General features: G+C 46.3%; 1 protein-coding gene across 1 annotated transcript in view; it reads left to right on the top strand.

Annotated features, from left to right (window-relative positions):
- The window catches only part of LOC135828064 (carboxypeptidase N subunit 2-like), a 68,787-nt gene that overhangs the window by 21,256 nt on the left and 30,756 nt on the right, over positions 1-16,775 (top strand). The window contains exon 4 of the mRNA XM_065340497.1: positions 9,725-9,799. Within this exon, the coding sequence (XP_065196569.1) occupies positions 9,725-9,799 (75 nt within the window). The remainder of the gene's footprint in view (positions 1-9,724; positions 9,800-16,775) is intronic.

Here is a 16,775-nt window from a genome sequence, read left to right as displayed (position 1 = left end):
TAAGTCGACCCCCACCCTTTCTCCTTCTATTTTAAGTCGTAAAAGGTCGACTTACAACGGGGAAAATACGGTACACAAGCTCGGGGAGCAAAAGTCTCCTTGTCCCATAAGCTTCCACATACCAACTAAATACAAATCCATGTACTTCACACCAGCTGACTTGCACGCGCGGCCCTTTTCACGAAACCAGACAAAGGCATTGGTTTACTATAACGCATGTACGAAGTCACTAGATTACACCCGCACCAGGGATGAAGGCGACAGCGCCAGGCATCAATAATGTGTCGTACGGTATAAGGATGTCGTATAGCATGTACTACAACAGTACGATGAAATTGTGGGAGAAGCCAGTGACCGCTTGGGAACGATGAACATTACAACAGTTTTATTTTAAGTGATAGTCAGGCCAAGTTTCTGAAGATCAGTAGCGAGATGTGGATTTGTATGCAAAATGTCACTAAAAGCGCCATTTCGTTCTTATAAAAGCATGGATGACCGCAATTGGCCCATATGTTGTAGTCTTTTGAACGCTGATTCGACTGGTTTTGGTCCGAAAAGGCTGCGATGCAGGATTCCTCCTTTATTCCCAATCGAACATGGTTGAACAAGCGGTCACGTGCTCCTGGGTGCCCAAATCACCTGGTCACCACGCCAGCAGGCGACAACTTTCACACCAAGGTTCAACTCGATTTCAACTCGAGTGACAAGACAACACCCAAAAAAGGTCAAACAGGCTAGTAAGTTATACCCTGCAGGCACGGTGACTAGGTGACTGGTGTACGCAGGAGCACGTGACCGCGTGTTCAACCTTGTTCGATTGAGAATAAAGGAGGAACGCTGCATCGCAGCCTTTTCGGACCAAAACCAATCGACTCGGCGTCCAAAAGACTACAACACATGGGCCAATCGCGGTCATCCGTGCTTTTATAAGAACGACATGGCGCTTTTAGTGACATTTTGCATACAAATCCCCATCTAGTAGGGCGCAGTCACCCAGTTTCGGTGGAAGTGTGCGAGTTTGATTGGGATTAAAGTAGGAAGGGAGCGTCTCAGCTTCCTCGGACCACGACCATTCGACTCGGCACCCCGAAGACTACAACTGGTGAAATTTTGATTTTAGCCTTAACTTCCCCTTTAAGCACAAGCACACTATCAAGGCAAGGACATTATTGTATTATTGTATTGTATCGTATTGCATGGAATATAATTTTACCTCGTTGGCTCATTACTACAAAAAGGCCAGAAAATCCAATTATAAGGAGATAAAAAGGAGAAGGAGAAAAAAAATTAAAATTTCACACAAAACCTCACAATAATCACACACAGGATGAAAAGCGAGAAGAGCTTTTCCCCTCGTGATCCTCTTTCCCATGCATGCATATTGGTGCAGTGCAAGTACAAGTGTCAGACTGAACCAGTGTTGAAAGCAGTATTTGATTGTCCAGTGTTGTGATTATTGTGAGGTTTTGTGTGACATTTTAATTTTCGGCAATCACATTTCGTTAATTTCTTACTTTTTAGACGGAGTCCAAGACAGTTTGGAATGCAATTTTAGAAATTTTCTATAGGGGAAGGACCCAAGACAATATATATATATATTCTTTTTAGAAAGCTGCCATAAATCAGTTTTTATTGCTATAATTTCTTTTTAACTCGGATGGAGAGCCAAGGATTGAATAAAAAAATGACGACCACAAGTTTACAATTTGAAACTCGGGTATTGAGCCAATAATAAAAGTAGAAAGGAAAAGGACATATGTCTGACTGTATATAGTATCTAGTTACAGTGATGGAGAGTTACTCTTAACTCGTTTCCATATGTCCTTTGCCTTTCTATAAGTTTACAAGTTATCCATTTTGTCCAACACTAACGGTTATAAGCAGAATACTGTTGAGTCAAAAACAAGTAGCACAAAAACTGACTGATGAGATCCGCACTCCCCCTCCCCCCCCCCCCTCATGGATCTAAGCATCAGGTCGTTGAATGTCAGCTGCAATATTATTATTATTATGGAGTTGGCTTTATTTCACTCACGTTGTCATGACATGAGGTAAGAACCCCATCACCGGGCCAAAAGAGACCATGGGTAATGAGAGAAAAAAAAAAGATAAATGGCCAACGCAATGAAGACCGAAGCAAAAAGGATTGTAAAAACCAAAGCAAAAATATTGAAAGCCGAGGCAGAAACTGAGAGACGAACAGAAATAAGCAGAACGATGGAGGAGGCCAGGACATATTCGAATACAAAAAGGTGGAGGAGGACAGGACATATTCAAATACAAAAAGGTGGAGGAGGACAGGACATATTCAAATACAGAAAGGTGGAGGAGGACAGGACATATTCGAATACAAAAAGGTGGAGGAGGACAGGACATATTCGAATACAAAAAGGTGGAGGAGGACAGGACATATTCAAATACAAAAAGGTGGAGGAGGACAGGACATATTCGAATACAAAAAGGTGGAGGAGGACAGGACATATTCAAAAACAAAAAGAGTAATCACAAGAATGGACTGCCAGGAATAGACCTGTAGAAATAGAGGAAGAGATGAATGCCGGACATACTCAAATGGCAAGAGAAAAATCAGGTTGTGAGGACCGTCATACTGCACATTCATGGATGTCAAAGCAAATGCGGTATTGGAGGTTTATACGGACTAGCTCTACCCGTAACATGAGGAGCCTAATGCCGAATGCCAAGAACCGACTTGAGGATGTTCAGCGTGCCCAGGATAGCACATTGCTGAGCCCTTTCAATGCGCAGAGTGCCTGGCAATGCCAACACAAAGTGTGACAGGGACACACCAGTCAGTCCACCAAGCGCCCCAACAACCAGGGGCACAACGCGGACATCATCCACATGCCAGATGCGCCGCAGCTCTTGGCAAAGGGAAAGCGTACTTTGTTATTTTTTCGGCGATTTTTGTGGGCACATTCTGGTCCAATGGAACACTGACATCCATCAGCAGTGCCTGTGTACTGGACCGCAACACCAGGTCTGGACGATGCTTCAGCGGGTTGCTTCCCGGCCGACCCAGACCATGTCGCTTGCATAGTGCCCAATGCACCAACTTTACCAGCGTGTCATGACGTTCAATGTACAGTGTTATTATTATTATTAGTAGAAAGGAAAAGGACATATGGAAACGAGTTAAGAGTAACTCTCCACCACTGTAACTAGATACTATATACAGTCAGAAAGTGCAACAACTAGGCACAAAACTAACAGAGTACTGAGACATTCGACGTCCTGACACCTAGCTTCAATACATCTCCGTAGCGCTAACCGACAGCCTTCTAACTTGGAAGGTTCAAGGTTATGGAAAGACCAAAGAGGGGAAGGCAAGCACAACGAAAACGAACACAAGCTACAGTCCCAACGGAACAAAGAATGTCGATTGTCACTGGACGATGACGAGACCAGTAGGCGATTTGACAAGGCGGTCTAACTACAATTCGAAGTCGGTTAGCGCTACGGAGATGGATGAAGGCCGCAGACATCACGCAACTACGTTACTTGTTTGACATGTATTACTGTGTATTTTACAACAAAAATATTATTGAAAACCCAGAATCGATTTTCTCGTTCCTATCATCAGTGGGAAAAACGGAACTAAGGATACAACCAAAGAAACTGAAGTTAAGTACTGTAAATAGAAAGGTGTTAGAAATAACATCAAGATACAAGAGCAATAAAACCACTAGAGGAAACGCAAAAAAAGGTAACAAGATTACATAACCAAAGGCGAGAAGGCACTGAACGAAGTGTCAACCTACGAATACAACTTCAGTGCAACAATGCATGTCAAACACGTAACGTAGTTGCGTGATGTCTGCGGCCTTCATCCTATTCATAGCTATATTAAAATTATTATGTCTCCTTTATTCACTCCTTTATTCACTTCTTTCGAAGGCGATAAGCCAGACCCACCGGGAAATATTTCCATGGGTGGGACAGTAAAAAGAAAGTGAAAAAAATAGGACATATGGATACGAGTTAAGAGTAACTCTCCATCACTGTAACATGATACTATATACAGTCAGAAACTGCAATAACTAGGCACAAAACTGACAAGAGTACTGAGACATTCGACGTCCTGACACCTAACTTCAACACATCTCCGTAGCACTAACCGACAGTAAAAGAGAAAAGGACATATGGATACGAGTTAAGAGTAACTCTCCATCACTGTAACATGATACTATATACAGTCAGAAAGTGCAATAACTAGGCACAAAACTGACAGAGTACTGAGACATTCGACGTCCTGACACCTAACTTCAACACATCTCCGTAGCGCTAACCGACAGCCTTCCAACTTGGAAGGTTCAAGGTTATGGAAAGACCAAAGAGGGGAAGGCAAGCGCAACGAAAACGAGCAAAAGCTACAGTCCCAACGGAACAAAGAATGTCGATTGTTACTGGACGATGACGAGACCAGTACGATATTTGACAAAGCGGTCTACCTACAATTCGAAGCAGCAAAGCAGCACACCACCCAACTTGGGTGGGTCATAAATATCAAAGATAAGTAAAGAAAGGGAAGCTTTGCGAAACCGAATTGTACAAGCCGAAAGCCAAACTTCTACAGTACTCCTCATGCATGACATTGTGATGGACTAGTTGACTACAAAACAAGTTGTTTCACACGACGTACGTTTCGCCGTATGGTTCGTGACTGCTCATCAGGTGTGCAATTTGAAACTCGGATGTTGAGCCATAAATAAATGTAAAAGAGAAAAGGACATATGGATACGAGTTAAGAGTAACTCTCCATCACTGTAACATGATACTATATACAGTCAGAAAGTGCAATAACTAGGCACAAAACTGACAGAGTACTGAGACATTCGACGTCCTGACACCTAACTTCAACACATCTCCGTAGCGCTAACCGACAGCCTTCCAACTTGGAAGGTTCAAGGTTATGGAAAGACCAAAGAGGGGAAGGCAAGCGCAACGAAAACGAGCAAAAGCTACAGTCCCAACGGAGCAAAGAATGTCGATTGTTACTGGACGATGACGAGACCAGTACGATATTTGACAAAGCGGTCTACCTACAATTCGAAGCAGCAAAGCAGCACACCACCCAACTTGGTTGGGTCATAAATATCAAAGATAAGTAAAGAAAGGGAAGCTTTGCGAAAACGAATTGTACAAGCCGAAAGCCAAACTCCTACAGTACTCCTCATGCATGACATTGTGATGGACTAGTTGACTACAAAACAAGTTGTTTCACACGACGTACGTTTCGCCGTATGGTTCGTGACGGCTCATCAGGTGTGCAATTTGAAACTCGGATGTTGAGCCATAAATAAATGTAAAAGAGGAAAGGACATATGGATACAAGTTAAGAGTAACTCTCCATCACTGTAACATGATACTATATACAGTCAGAAAGTGCAATAACTAGGCACAAAACTGGCAGAGTACTGAGACATTCGACGTCCTGACACCTAACTTCAACAAATCTCCGTAGCGCTAACCGACAGCCTTCCAACTTGGAAGGTTCAAGGTTATGGAAAGACCAAAGAGGGGAAGGCAAGCGCAACGAAAACGAGCAAAAGCTACAGTCCCAACGGAACAAAGAATGTCGATTGTTACTGGACGATGACGAGACCAGTACGATATTTGACAAAGCGGTCTAACTACAATTCGAAGCAGCAAAGCAGCACACCACCCAACTTGGGTGGGTCATAAATATCAAAGATAAGTAAAGAAAGGGAAGCTTTGCGAAAACGAATTGTACAAGCCGAAAGCCAAACTCCTACAGTACTCCTCATGCATGACATTGTGATGGACTAGTTGACTACAAAACAAGTTGTTTCACACGACGTACGTTTCGCCGTATAGTTCGTGACGGCTCATCAGGTGTTCAATTTGAAACTCGGATGTTGAGCCATAAATAAATGTAAAAGAGAAAAGGACATATGGATACGAGTTAAGAGTAACTCTCCATCACTGTAACATGATACTATATGTCATGCATGAGGAGTACTGGAGGAGTTTGGCTTTCGGCTTGTACAATTCGTTTTCGCAAGGCTTCCCTTTCTTTACTTATCTTTTATATTTATGACCCACCCAAGTTGGGTGGTGTGCTGCTTTGCTGCTTCGAATTGTAGTTAGACCGCTTTGTCAAATATCGTACTGGTCTCGTCATCGTCCAGTAACAATCAACATTCTTTGTTCCGTTGGGACTGTAGCTTTTGCTCGTTTTCGTTGCGCTTGCCTTCCCCTATTTGGTCTTTCCATAACCTTGAACCTTCCAAGATGGAAGGCTGTCGGTTAGCGCTACGGAGATGTGTTGAAGTTAGGTGTCAGGACGTCGAATGTCTCAGTACTCTGTCAGTTTTGTGCCTAGTTATTGCACTTTTTGACTGTATATAGTATCATGTTACAGTGATGGAGAGTTACTCTTAACTCGTATCCATATGTCCTTTTCTCTTTTACATTTATTTATGGCTCAACATCCGAGTTTCAAATTGCACACCTGATGAGCCGTCACGAACCATACGGCGAAACGTACGTCGTGTGAAACAACTTGTTTTGTAGTCAACTAGTCCATCACAATGTCATGCATGAGGAGTACTGTAGGAGTTTGGCTTTCGGCTTGTACAATTCGTTTTCGCAAAGCTTCCCTTTCTTTACTTATCTTTGATATTTATGACCCACCCAAGTTGGGTGGTGTGCTGCTTTGCTGCTTCGAATTGTAGTTAGACCGCTTTGTCAAATATCGTACTGGTCTCGTCATCGTCCAGTAACAATCGACATTCTTTGTTCCGTTGGGACTGTAGCTTTTGCTCGTTTTCGTTGCGTTTGCCTTCCCCTCTTAGGTCTTTCCATAACCTTGAACCTTCCAAGTGGGAAGGCTGTCGGTTAGCGCTACGGAGATGTGTTGAAGCTAGGTGTCAGGACGTCGAATGTCTCAGTACTCTGTCAGTTTTGTGCCTAGTTATTGCACTTTCTGACTGTATATAGTATCATGTTACAGTGATGGAGAGTTACTCTTAACTCGTATCCATATGTCCTTTTCTCTTTTACATTTATTTATGGCTCAACATCCGAGTTTCAAATTATTATTATTATTATTATTATTCAACGCAATAAATAGAGTAAGCTGCGCACTCAGTACAAACACCATTAGCAAAACTTGTTTTCATGTATAATAAATAAGCTTGTTCCTAAACGTTTTCGTCGCCATCTCATCAGAGGATTACTGGCAAATCAACAAAAGCTCTTAACTCAATATATATACGCACAATGCAAGTAATAATTTAGACCCTAACTAGCTCGATAAAATGAGAGCTGAAAGAAACATTACACCATTCAACGATATCAGGTGACAACAAATGCGATAAATTCACCACTAGAAAGTTACCAAGCAACCACAAACGAGAACTACTGATCTAAATTCACAAACAATTTCAACGTAAACAAATTCTTTTTTCTGCCTACACAAAATCGGCCTGGTGGTAAAAATGTAAATAGACTCCAGTACACGCAAATACCTTTGACTACGTGAACGAGACCAAACAGAAAAGCAATCATCAGCATAACTCCCACTATGGTGTCCAGGGCAACGCCCTGGAGTGGTTCCGACGGTACCTGTTGGGGCGTCGGCAAAGGGTCCAGGTGGATGGCGACCTATCGCCTTTCCTCGAGATCCCTGCCGGCGTCCCTCAGGGATCTGTTCTTGGGCCGCTTCTATTCCTCGTCTACACCATTGACCTTCCACACGCATGTGAGAATCCCAGCACCACCTGTAGCCAGTTTGCAGATGACACCGCTCTGATTTCCATAGCGAGAACTCTTCAAGACTGCACCCGAAACCTACAACAGAGTGTCACAGCAGCTGGAGACTGGCTTCAAAAATGGCACCTGCTGGTTAACACAAAGAAAACAGTCATCCTCCCGTTCTACCACAATAACCGCCCCCCTGAACAGCTACCCCAGATCACCCTCAGGAATAGTCCGCTTACCGTAGCACAAAAACACAAACACCTCGGAATAATCTTTCAGCATGACCTCCGTTGGACGGAGCATGTTGAATACATAGTCAAAAAATCACTCAAGTCTTTCAATATTCTTTTTAGACTAAGGTCTACACTCACCAGTGATTCTTTATCTCACATCTATCAGACATACATACTACCTATATTCTCATATGCGAGCAATGCTCTCACACCGTTGTCCCACACTTCCCTTGACAGGCTAGAACGACTCCAGCGGAAAGCCGCCAGAATATGTCTCCACCTTCCCCTTTACACACACTTAGAACACTCCCACCTTTTGCATCGCATCAAATGGCCAACATTATTTTCACGCTTTAAAGTTAAACATATACTCTTCGCGCATTCTCTGCGCCACAATTATGCCCCACCACATATACTCTCGCTGCATACTGCTAGCAACGTGCAACCTTCGTATAATTTACGTCGCTCTCGTACTTGGCACTTGCCAACTCCGCGGACTGACCGCTGTCTCCATTCTCCCCTGTACAAGGCCCTTCATTACTTTAATTGCCTGCCCACCCAGCTTCGCGAAATCCCTTCTCGTACTCCCTTCAAATCCGAGATATCCCTGCTGTTGCACAACTCTGTATGCTCGTGTAGCGACCACCCCTGCCCTTACACTTAAGTACGCAACTCTGTATGCTCGTGTGGCGACCACCCCTTCCCGTACACTTAAGTAGTCATTAACCCCTAGGCCCTGCCCACCCAATTCTTCCTCACTCTTTCTCCTTTCTTACACTATTATCTCTTATTGGCCACTGGCTATCGTGAGAATAAAGATTTGAAACTAGAACGACAATCACTATTCTGAACAAGATGGTTGGCGATAGAAGATTCATACACCCTAACAACGCTACTAAAACCAGTACATACTTTGGAATTACGTGACAATGAAACCGACCTGACATTCCTTGCCGCTACTGCCAATCCAGACGAGGCCGATGTAGATGTCCGTACCAAAGGCACGTCCGTTGCTGGCACTGCCTGCTGCGATGATGCTCCCTTTGACGTTCCAATGGCTGTTGATGTTGATGAAGAGGAGGAGGGAGATGAGGAAGACGCTGACGACGACGATGACGACAACGACGGAGACGATAAAGACTCTGCTAACCTCGCCCTAGAGCGAGTCACTGGTCCCGCAATGGTGTTTGTACTGAGTGCGCAGCTTACTCTATTTATTGCGTTGATTACATTTTTATCTCCACGGAAGCTTTTTAATTATTATTATTTGTCACCTTCTTGTTTGTTATTTTTATTATTATCATTCGTTCTCACTTTTTTTGTTGCTGATACACACTTGTCACGCGTAGTTCTTACTTGTATACTCTTGTTCTCTGCACGCTATTATTATTATTCACACTATCCGCCGGATGAGTGTGCGTGGCCCATGCACCATGGGGACCCACGAATACAAACCAGCATATGTTCCCTCAGCAATATCTGCAATAACGATATCAATATCAGTATCTTCCTTTTTAGTATTTGCACACTCTTGGCTGCTGCTGTGGCACTTTTGTATTTGTATTTTCAGCTGCAATAAAGCAGTTGTTATTGCTATAATGACCTACAGACAGGGCACCACCTCCACAAGACGACCACGGAAGGACGAAATGGCGGGGCGCTCTCGTGGTACTTTACGGTATTCGGGGCATTCTGTTCCCGTGACCCAAGTATCCTTACATTCTGTGTACCACTTCCTGGTGTTGCAGATCATTGTTTAACAATCTCCTGACAACCCTACCAGATGAAATGTTTACCAAGCAGGTCTGGCAGATAGAGGATCTGTAAGTGAACTGTGTTGTGTAGTGCTGAATATAGCCACTATGTTTTAGACAGCTGCCCGTCCACTATATTTTGTAAGGACGTATATTTACGTCCTGAGTGTTCATCGCATACTGACGAAATTTTTACGGAGGCACGCATGCTCCAACAATCGTAATTCAGCCAATTCTTACTCGAATTTCGCGATCGAAGTATGTATGTCGAAGAGAAAACTCTCGAACTTATTTAGCAAGCTTCGGGCATTATTAAATGATAAAACGAGAAAAGCATTATAATTAGGGTATAAGAAGAAGAAAAGAAGGGTGAGAAGGAGATAACAGGAAGAACATGAATGTTTACAAAACTATTTATGTACACGAATATATTGTGTGGAGAACAACGTTACTGTAGGCTAGGATTGAGTATCCCGAGGCTGTGATGCCAGTGGGCTGAAGCGTGAGCCATGTGCTGGGATATGGGGTTGGCTGTGGGCAGGGTCCATGTTGTTGCTCTTTTTTTGTTTGTATTTTAATTTTTGAAATCAGGTGAGGATTCCGCACTGGGACTGGCTGTCCTGGGTCGTTCTGAGGTAAACCAAGGGTTTGTTGGCTTATTAGACAAGGCTGTGTTAGTCACCAGTGAGGAGAGAAGGTCTTCAGCACGCGCCGAATCTGGGTGATTGCATGGTAGGAGTAGTTGTGTCCATGTGCGGTGAGTTGGATGTTGTCGTACCTGTACCTGTGCTGCCTGGCAGGGTTTCGGGGTGCACTGTCGTGTTGGTTGACGACATCGACGATGTAGGGTCGAGATCGCTGACTGGGTCGCTTGGATGCGAGCTGGGGTGCAGGTCTGCTTGCGGCGTGGTGTCCGTACCATCAGAAGCCATTTTGGATACGGCGCTTGCGTGGTTCAAACTTTGGGCCGCTTTCAGGGCGGAGTCGGTACAGTGCGAGCTAGCTCCCCCGTTCCGCTCTGTACTGCTGCTTTCTGTGGGACGCGTGGACATGGTGGAAGTGTGTGCACTGGTATTGTTTGCAGAGCAAGTAACAGGGAATGAGTGACGTGCCGAGCCGACGGCAGATACGTCTCGGCAGGTTGCTGAATTAGCATGATTCAATGAGGCGGTTGACAGGCTGAGGAGCTCTAGCAGAGCGACGGACTGGATCAGCTGCTGTGCCACCGTACTCAACCTCGACTGTCGGCTTCTCTGCTTCTGGAAGTGGCAGTCAGATCAAGTGACGACGATTGTGGCGAACAGTAGAGTGACCAGACTCAACGAGGTAAGAACGATTGGACACTTGCTCTACTATCTTGCCCTCCCGTTCGAGAACGGTGATGAATACACGGTCATGAAGCTGTAGAGTCGCGAGAGGATTAGCTGCATGTCGTTGGTCATAGTGGAACTTCTGCTTCTCCTGGGACTGGGTCTCCGAGTCCAGAATTCTAGGGAAATCTGGCCAGAGGATGGCATGACAATGCATGGTACAGCACACCTTGCTCACAGGACAGTAACTGGCGTTCATGGCAGTGGGGGCACAAAGTGTCGTCGACATCTCGTAGGTTGCACGGCCATCCGTGTTGGACGAAGTGGAGGACTTGCTTGAGCGTCTTATCTTGTGTGGTGGCGTCAGCAATGTCATGGGCTTTATCATCCGACACGATCTCACCGATGTAAGATGTGAGGTTTATGCTGATCTCCTCTTGGAGACTAGGCGTGTTGTCACAGATAGAGCATTGGCAACAAGTAGCTCTTTGCCAGCGACATACATGGTGGCTGGATTGTACGTAAGCAGGCCCATCAGGAGGCGTTGACATCGCATCGGGACACGGTTCAAATCACGCATATTGATCAGCGGGTTGAGTGGTTTGTGATCCGTCAGGACAGAGAGGGACGGGTTGCCATGAATGTAGCCGTGGAATCGCTCACAAGCCCCGACAACAGCCAAGTACTCCTTCTCGACATGCGTGTACTGTTGCTCAGTAGTGGCGAGGCTGCGTGAGGCAAATGCAATGAGGCGCATTCCGTCCTCATGCTCCTGCAATAGGACAGCCCCCAAGCCGTAACTGGTGGCATCAGCGCTGATGACCGTGGGCTTGGTTGGGTCGAAGAACGTGAGGCAGGGCGCATTGGTGGCAAGCTTTTTGAGCTTGTCCAGGGCCTGTTGTTGTGTAGCAGACCACTCCCATGCAGTGTCATGATCCAGTAGAAGACGCAGTGGAGCACTAACTTCCGAGAGATTGGGAATGAAGCGTGACATGAACGCGAACATGCCGAGAATGCACTGACGTTCTTGGGCGGCTTCAGATTAGCGACGCTGGACACTCTCGCTGGGTCAGGGTGGAGACCTTTGGCGGAGAAGATGTGACCAAGGAACTTCACTTCGGCCTGACGCTTGTGACATTTCTTCATGTTTAGGGTGACATTGGCTTTCTGCAGGATGTCTAGTACGGCAGCTAGGTTACGGTCGTGTTCTTCTCGTGTACGGCCAGAGACAATGATATCGTCCATGTAGACGAACACGCCGGGGAGCTGGTCCAGAAGTGTGGTTGTGGTGTCAGACAGAGTTTATTCACAACTAGCAAGTAGGACAACAAACAAAGAACAACATTCAAAAGCAGTGTACGAACACAAAAGGAAAGTGCGTACGAACGCATATGGAAACGGAAGCTCTACAGTCCATGTCAAAACTATAGACGCGTGAACTCATACGTACGAGTCGTATGTACTGTAACGCACGAAAGCCTAGAGTTTTGCATGAGTGTTTTCTGGTTTTCAGATGTGTTTTTCAGGTTTTTCTTCATCGCCGCGGGAAATACAAAAGATTCAAAACACGCCAAGTCGCAAATGAAAACGTGTGAGAAAAGTCTCAAAAGAAATGAATGTCTCAAATAAATCTTCTTCTTGCTTGCATTTTCTGAGTGCCTGACTGTAATGGCTTCCAAGGCCCGTAAGAATCTCAGTGATGCCGAGAAAGATATGATTAGTCGTGTTCATTGTTTCTTCGAACAAGAGCTGGATTTTGATTGACGCTTGAGTATCCGAAATCCCCGTCGTCGAACTCACCTTGCAACTGGCGTGAGTGAAACCACTGTCACTCGTTGTGTCAGACGAAGGGAACAGGGAGGCTCAAATCAAATCAAAAAGAGGAAATATAATTATCATCTCTACTGTATTTCACCAAACAAGATCCAAAACATGCAGAAAAGAAGAGAAAAAAAGGCAGGAGGCGTGATGGGATTCGAATGCCTCACACTTGTACTGGAAATCACGGATCGAAACCACGAGGCTACCAGGACCCGTACAAAAATGCACCCGCGATGGCCTGGGCGCAGCACTGTCTCAGCAGGAGCAAAAATCCGAAACAAACTGGTCAAACCCTTCAAAACAGAAATTACATGTAAAACCGGAAAACCTGGCCTAAAAATAAACTTCAATTGTAGCGAAAACAAAGTATATAGCCAGAATTGTGAAGCGATGCAGAAACGGAATCTGGAGAAAAAACTAAAAATATTTAAATAAATCCCATCGAATTTTGCAAAACACTACGCGTCTATAGTTTTGAAATGGACTGTAAGCGCGTGCATACGGGATGCAGGAGTTGCACCATATACGGAAGTATGCCATATACATCATGCCCCTCCTAAAATTAAAACGTACAAGTGTTTATCTAATCAACAAAAAATGATGTGGAAATTGCATGTGCTTAGCAAATGACATGTCGCGGAGCATCAGCAACTTCCAACAGACTTGTAAAAGGGATAATTGCATAACTATATACTTCAAGGTTTTCCACTGCGAGACATTGAGAATGACAATTGAATAGGTACAATGCAAATCACCAACTGAACAAAGCGAGTGTTAATTGTACGATTGCCCACGCGTTGAAATAATGTGAAAGGGGACATTCTGTCGCCGGGGACATTGGCTTGTGCAAGGTGGTACCTGAACAGTTGACTGTGGCGACGACTGAGTCACAGGGACTGCTTGTGGTGCAGTGTCGGGTACGTTAGAGGATATAGGCACAGGGCATATGATAAGAAATTCGAAGTGCTCGGACGGCATGTCCTCTCATTTCCATTTTTGGCCGGACATGTCCGGACGTATCAAAACCCTTAAAAATATCGCCAACGATTTCAACACCGCTGTACGACGTGTTGTGCAGAACATTCCAACAATAAAACACACCAGTGACCATAATGTGCATATGTATAATATGATGATGTTTAAAATTATTATTATTGATAGACATGTGAACTATGTACAGTATAGCACAATGACATTCTCTAGCAGTACTATGCAGGATGACACGCAGTTCACCACTCATGGCTGAGGAACGCATCCCAATCACTGAGGTCGAAGGATGACGACTGAGCTGGCGCTGGCTCTTGCTGGCGCATCATGGCAGCGATTGACGTTGGGCGAGGAGCAGCTCGCGTGTCCTGTGTGGCCCGCCGGCATCTATCTGCCAACCACAACTCCACAGCACGCATGGCGTTCCACTGTGCTGGAGGTGGTCCCTCCACGGCAATGCGGACGAGGCTGTTGAGACGTCCTTCGCCCAGGCTGCAGCGCCGATTGATCTTCACATGCTTGAGGGTGGAGAAGACCCGCTCAATCCGGCTGTTGGACATGGGCAAGCAGAAGAGCACCTCAACAAGCTTCAGGACGTGTTTCCAGCGGACGAACTCGGCAACGTTGAACAGCTTCCACCAGACAACCAAATGGCTGTCTGTCAGCTTCAGGTAGCGTCGTGAGTATGTCAGGAGGTCCTCCCACTCTTCATCCAGCACAGCAGAGCACACTGAGGCAGCCTCCAGGGGGACACGGAACAACTCGGCTAGACGATGGCTCGCAGGCAAGAAGGAAGCGGCGTCGTCGAACTTGTTCCACCCATGTGTGGCGAGTACCATGAGAGCATCATGTAGAAGCTGCACGTGCTGCGCCTTTACTCGGTGCTGCAGGCAACTGAGAACAGACTGCGTGTACTCCACACAGTGCCGTTCAATTAGCTCCACGCCTTGCTCCAGCTGCGCTACCTTCATGCCCTGGTAGAGGGTGGCGCCACTGTCGTGAACGCGGAGACGCTCCCGGACCAGCTTCACGGTAGGCAGGTCCTCAAACGGAGTCGTAGCCATTGCGTCAATAGCGGTTGAAGCCCGCAGCAGCGCCTCGATGGTGGTGACGACGCAGATCTCATCTGCTTGGAGGGCCTTGCACAACAAGCTGGCTGGCTTGAGGAGGTCATGGAAGAATGCGCAGCCAAACAGCATCTTCCCTGTGCACCAATTGCGCAGGTAGCCGGTCAACTTAGCCTTGTCTACAGACTTGGTGGATGGGCTGTCGATGAGCTCCTGGAGGTGACTCACGTAAGCGCCAAACCGATCAACCAATCTGCACAGTGCTGCTACCTTGTGCGCCACGAATCGGGTGCCACAGGCACGCAGTGGCTTGTTCCCTCCTCGGATAGCAGGACCTGGCATGTCGGAGGGCTCCAAGCACTCGCGCAAAGACTCTACAATGTCGTCGAGCTCGCGTGACTTCTTAGACGACTTCTCGTACAAGTAGTACACTCTCATCAGCATAGCGTCGACGACATCAGCATAGCGTCGACGACATCAGCAAACAGAGTGGTGCTGAGGGCATCCTTGAGGGCTAGCTCTAGCCTGTGGGCAACACACCGCACAACTACCACCCAGGGAACAATCGTCGTCAGCTTGCCTTTCAAGCCATTCTTGGCAACATTCACAGCAGCACCATAACAGCCGACGCCGATCAACTTGGTCCGCCAGTCAGCAATGCCAGCGTGGTCCATGGCCCTTTCAAAACAGTCTATCAGACCAGCAGTATCAACAGTAGACGGCTGGAGGACTCCGACGAATTGGATACGAACATGTATTTTGCCATCAGCTGAGTGGGGATCGCAGAATAAGGCCAGATAGACCGGACATGCGGCTGCTTCCGCATGTCCGGTCCTCCTCGACATTGGCAACATCAGTACTGCCGTCGGTCTGGACACTGAAGAAATTGGATCTCCCTAGGTTATTCTTCAGCTGCTCTCGGAAAGAATGACCGATGAAGTCGCAGTACGTTGCGCAACTCATTCTTGCCACCTGTGCCGAAGCTCACGCCATGCCACTCCTCTAGCCGACTGAATGACTCGAACTTTGCAAAAGCGACGTGCTCCTTGCAGAGAAGGTAAGCTACGTCGAACTTTCGATGAGCAATAGCTGCTGCAGACGCATCCATCGTGCACAGCGATTTCGCGATAGGAGCAAAATCGATGGGATTGCTGCTCTGTGACTGCTCTCTCCAGAAGAGGCCCATCGCCCACTTGTGCATTTCTGTTCCAGCATGATCCTTGAATGCGGACGTCCTCAAATTTCTTGAGCCGACGATGAAAGCCTCGCTGAAATTCTTGCTGCTTTTCACTTGCTCCTCGAATTTGACGCACACCGCGCATTTTAGTATTTCCAACAATTGCCGGTCGTCTTTCTGTCGCTCGTACCTCAGCCAAACGAAGATACTCAGTTCCTTGTCACTATCGGAAACCCACTTGTCACAAGTAGACGTTTTCACTCCGCGTGCTACTTTCTTCGCCGGAGCGGAGCTCTCACCGTCACCCTTCCTCTTTCCAAACATTTTGACAACGGCTCAACTCCCGTTCACCACTCGCAAAAGTACAGTACACAGATCTACGTGTACTGGACACCAACCGACAAGTGCAAGCGCGCTTCAGTCACGGACTCACGGTACGGCCGCGTACTAGTAGTAGTAGTAGTACATGTACGCGCCGCGCACTTGAAAACAAGCACACATCGCGAGCATGCACACAAATCACTGTACTTTTGAAGTAGTTCGATTTTTTCAAAAGTGCCCGGACAAAGTGTCCGGACCCAGTGTTTTTGGTCGGATTTCCTCCGGAAACGTCCGGAAAATGTCCGATGTCCGGACGTTATCATGCCCACTGTAGGCATGGCTGCTGAAACTGGAGTATGAGG

This window comes from Sycon ciliatum, chromosome 12 (assembly GCF_964019385.1).
Source record: "Sycon ciliatum chromosome 12, ocSycCili1.1, whole genome shotgun sequence".
Classification (NCBI taxonomy): Eukaryota; Metazoa; Porifera; class Calcarea; order Leucosolenida; family Sycettidae; genus Sycon; species Sycon ciliatum.
The sequence above is the reverse complement of the archived record's forward strand: the minus strand, read 5'-3'. Positions and strand labels throughout refer to the sequence as shown.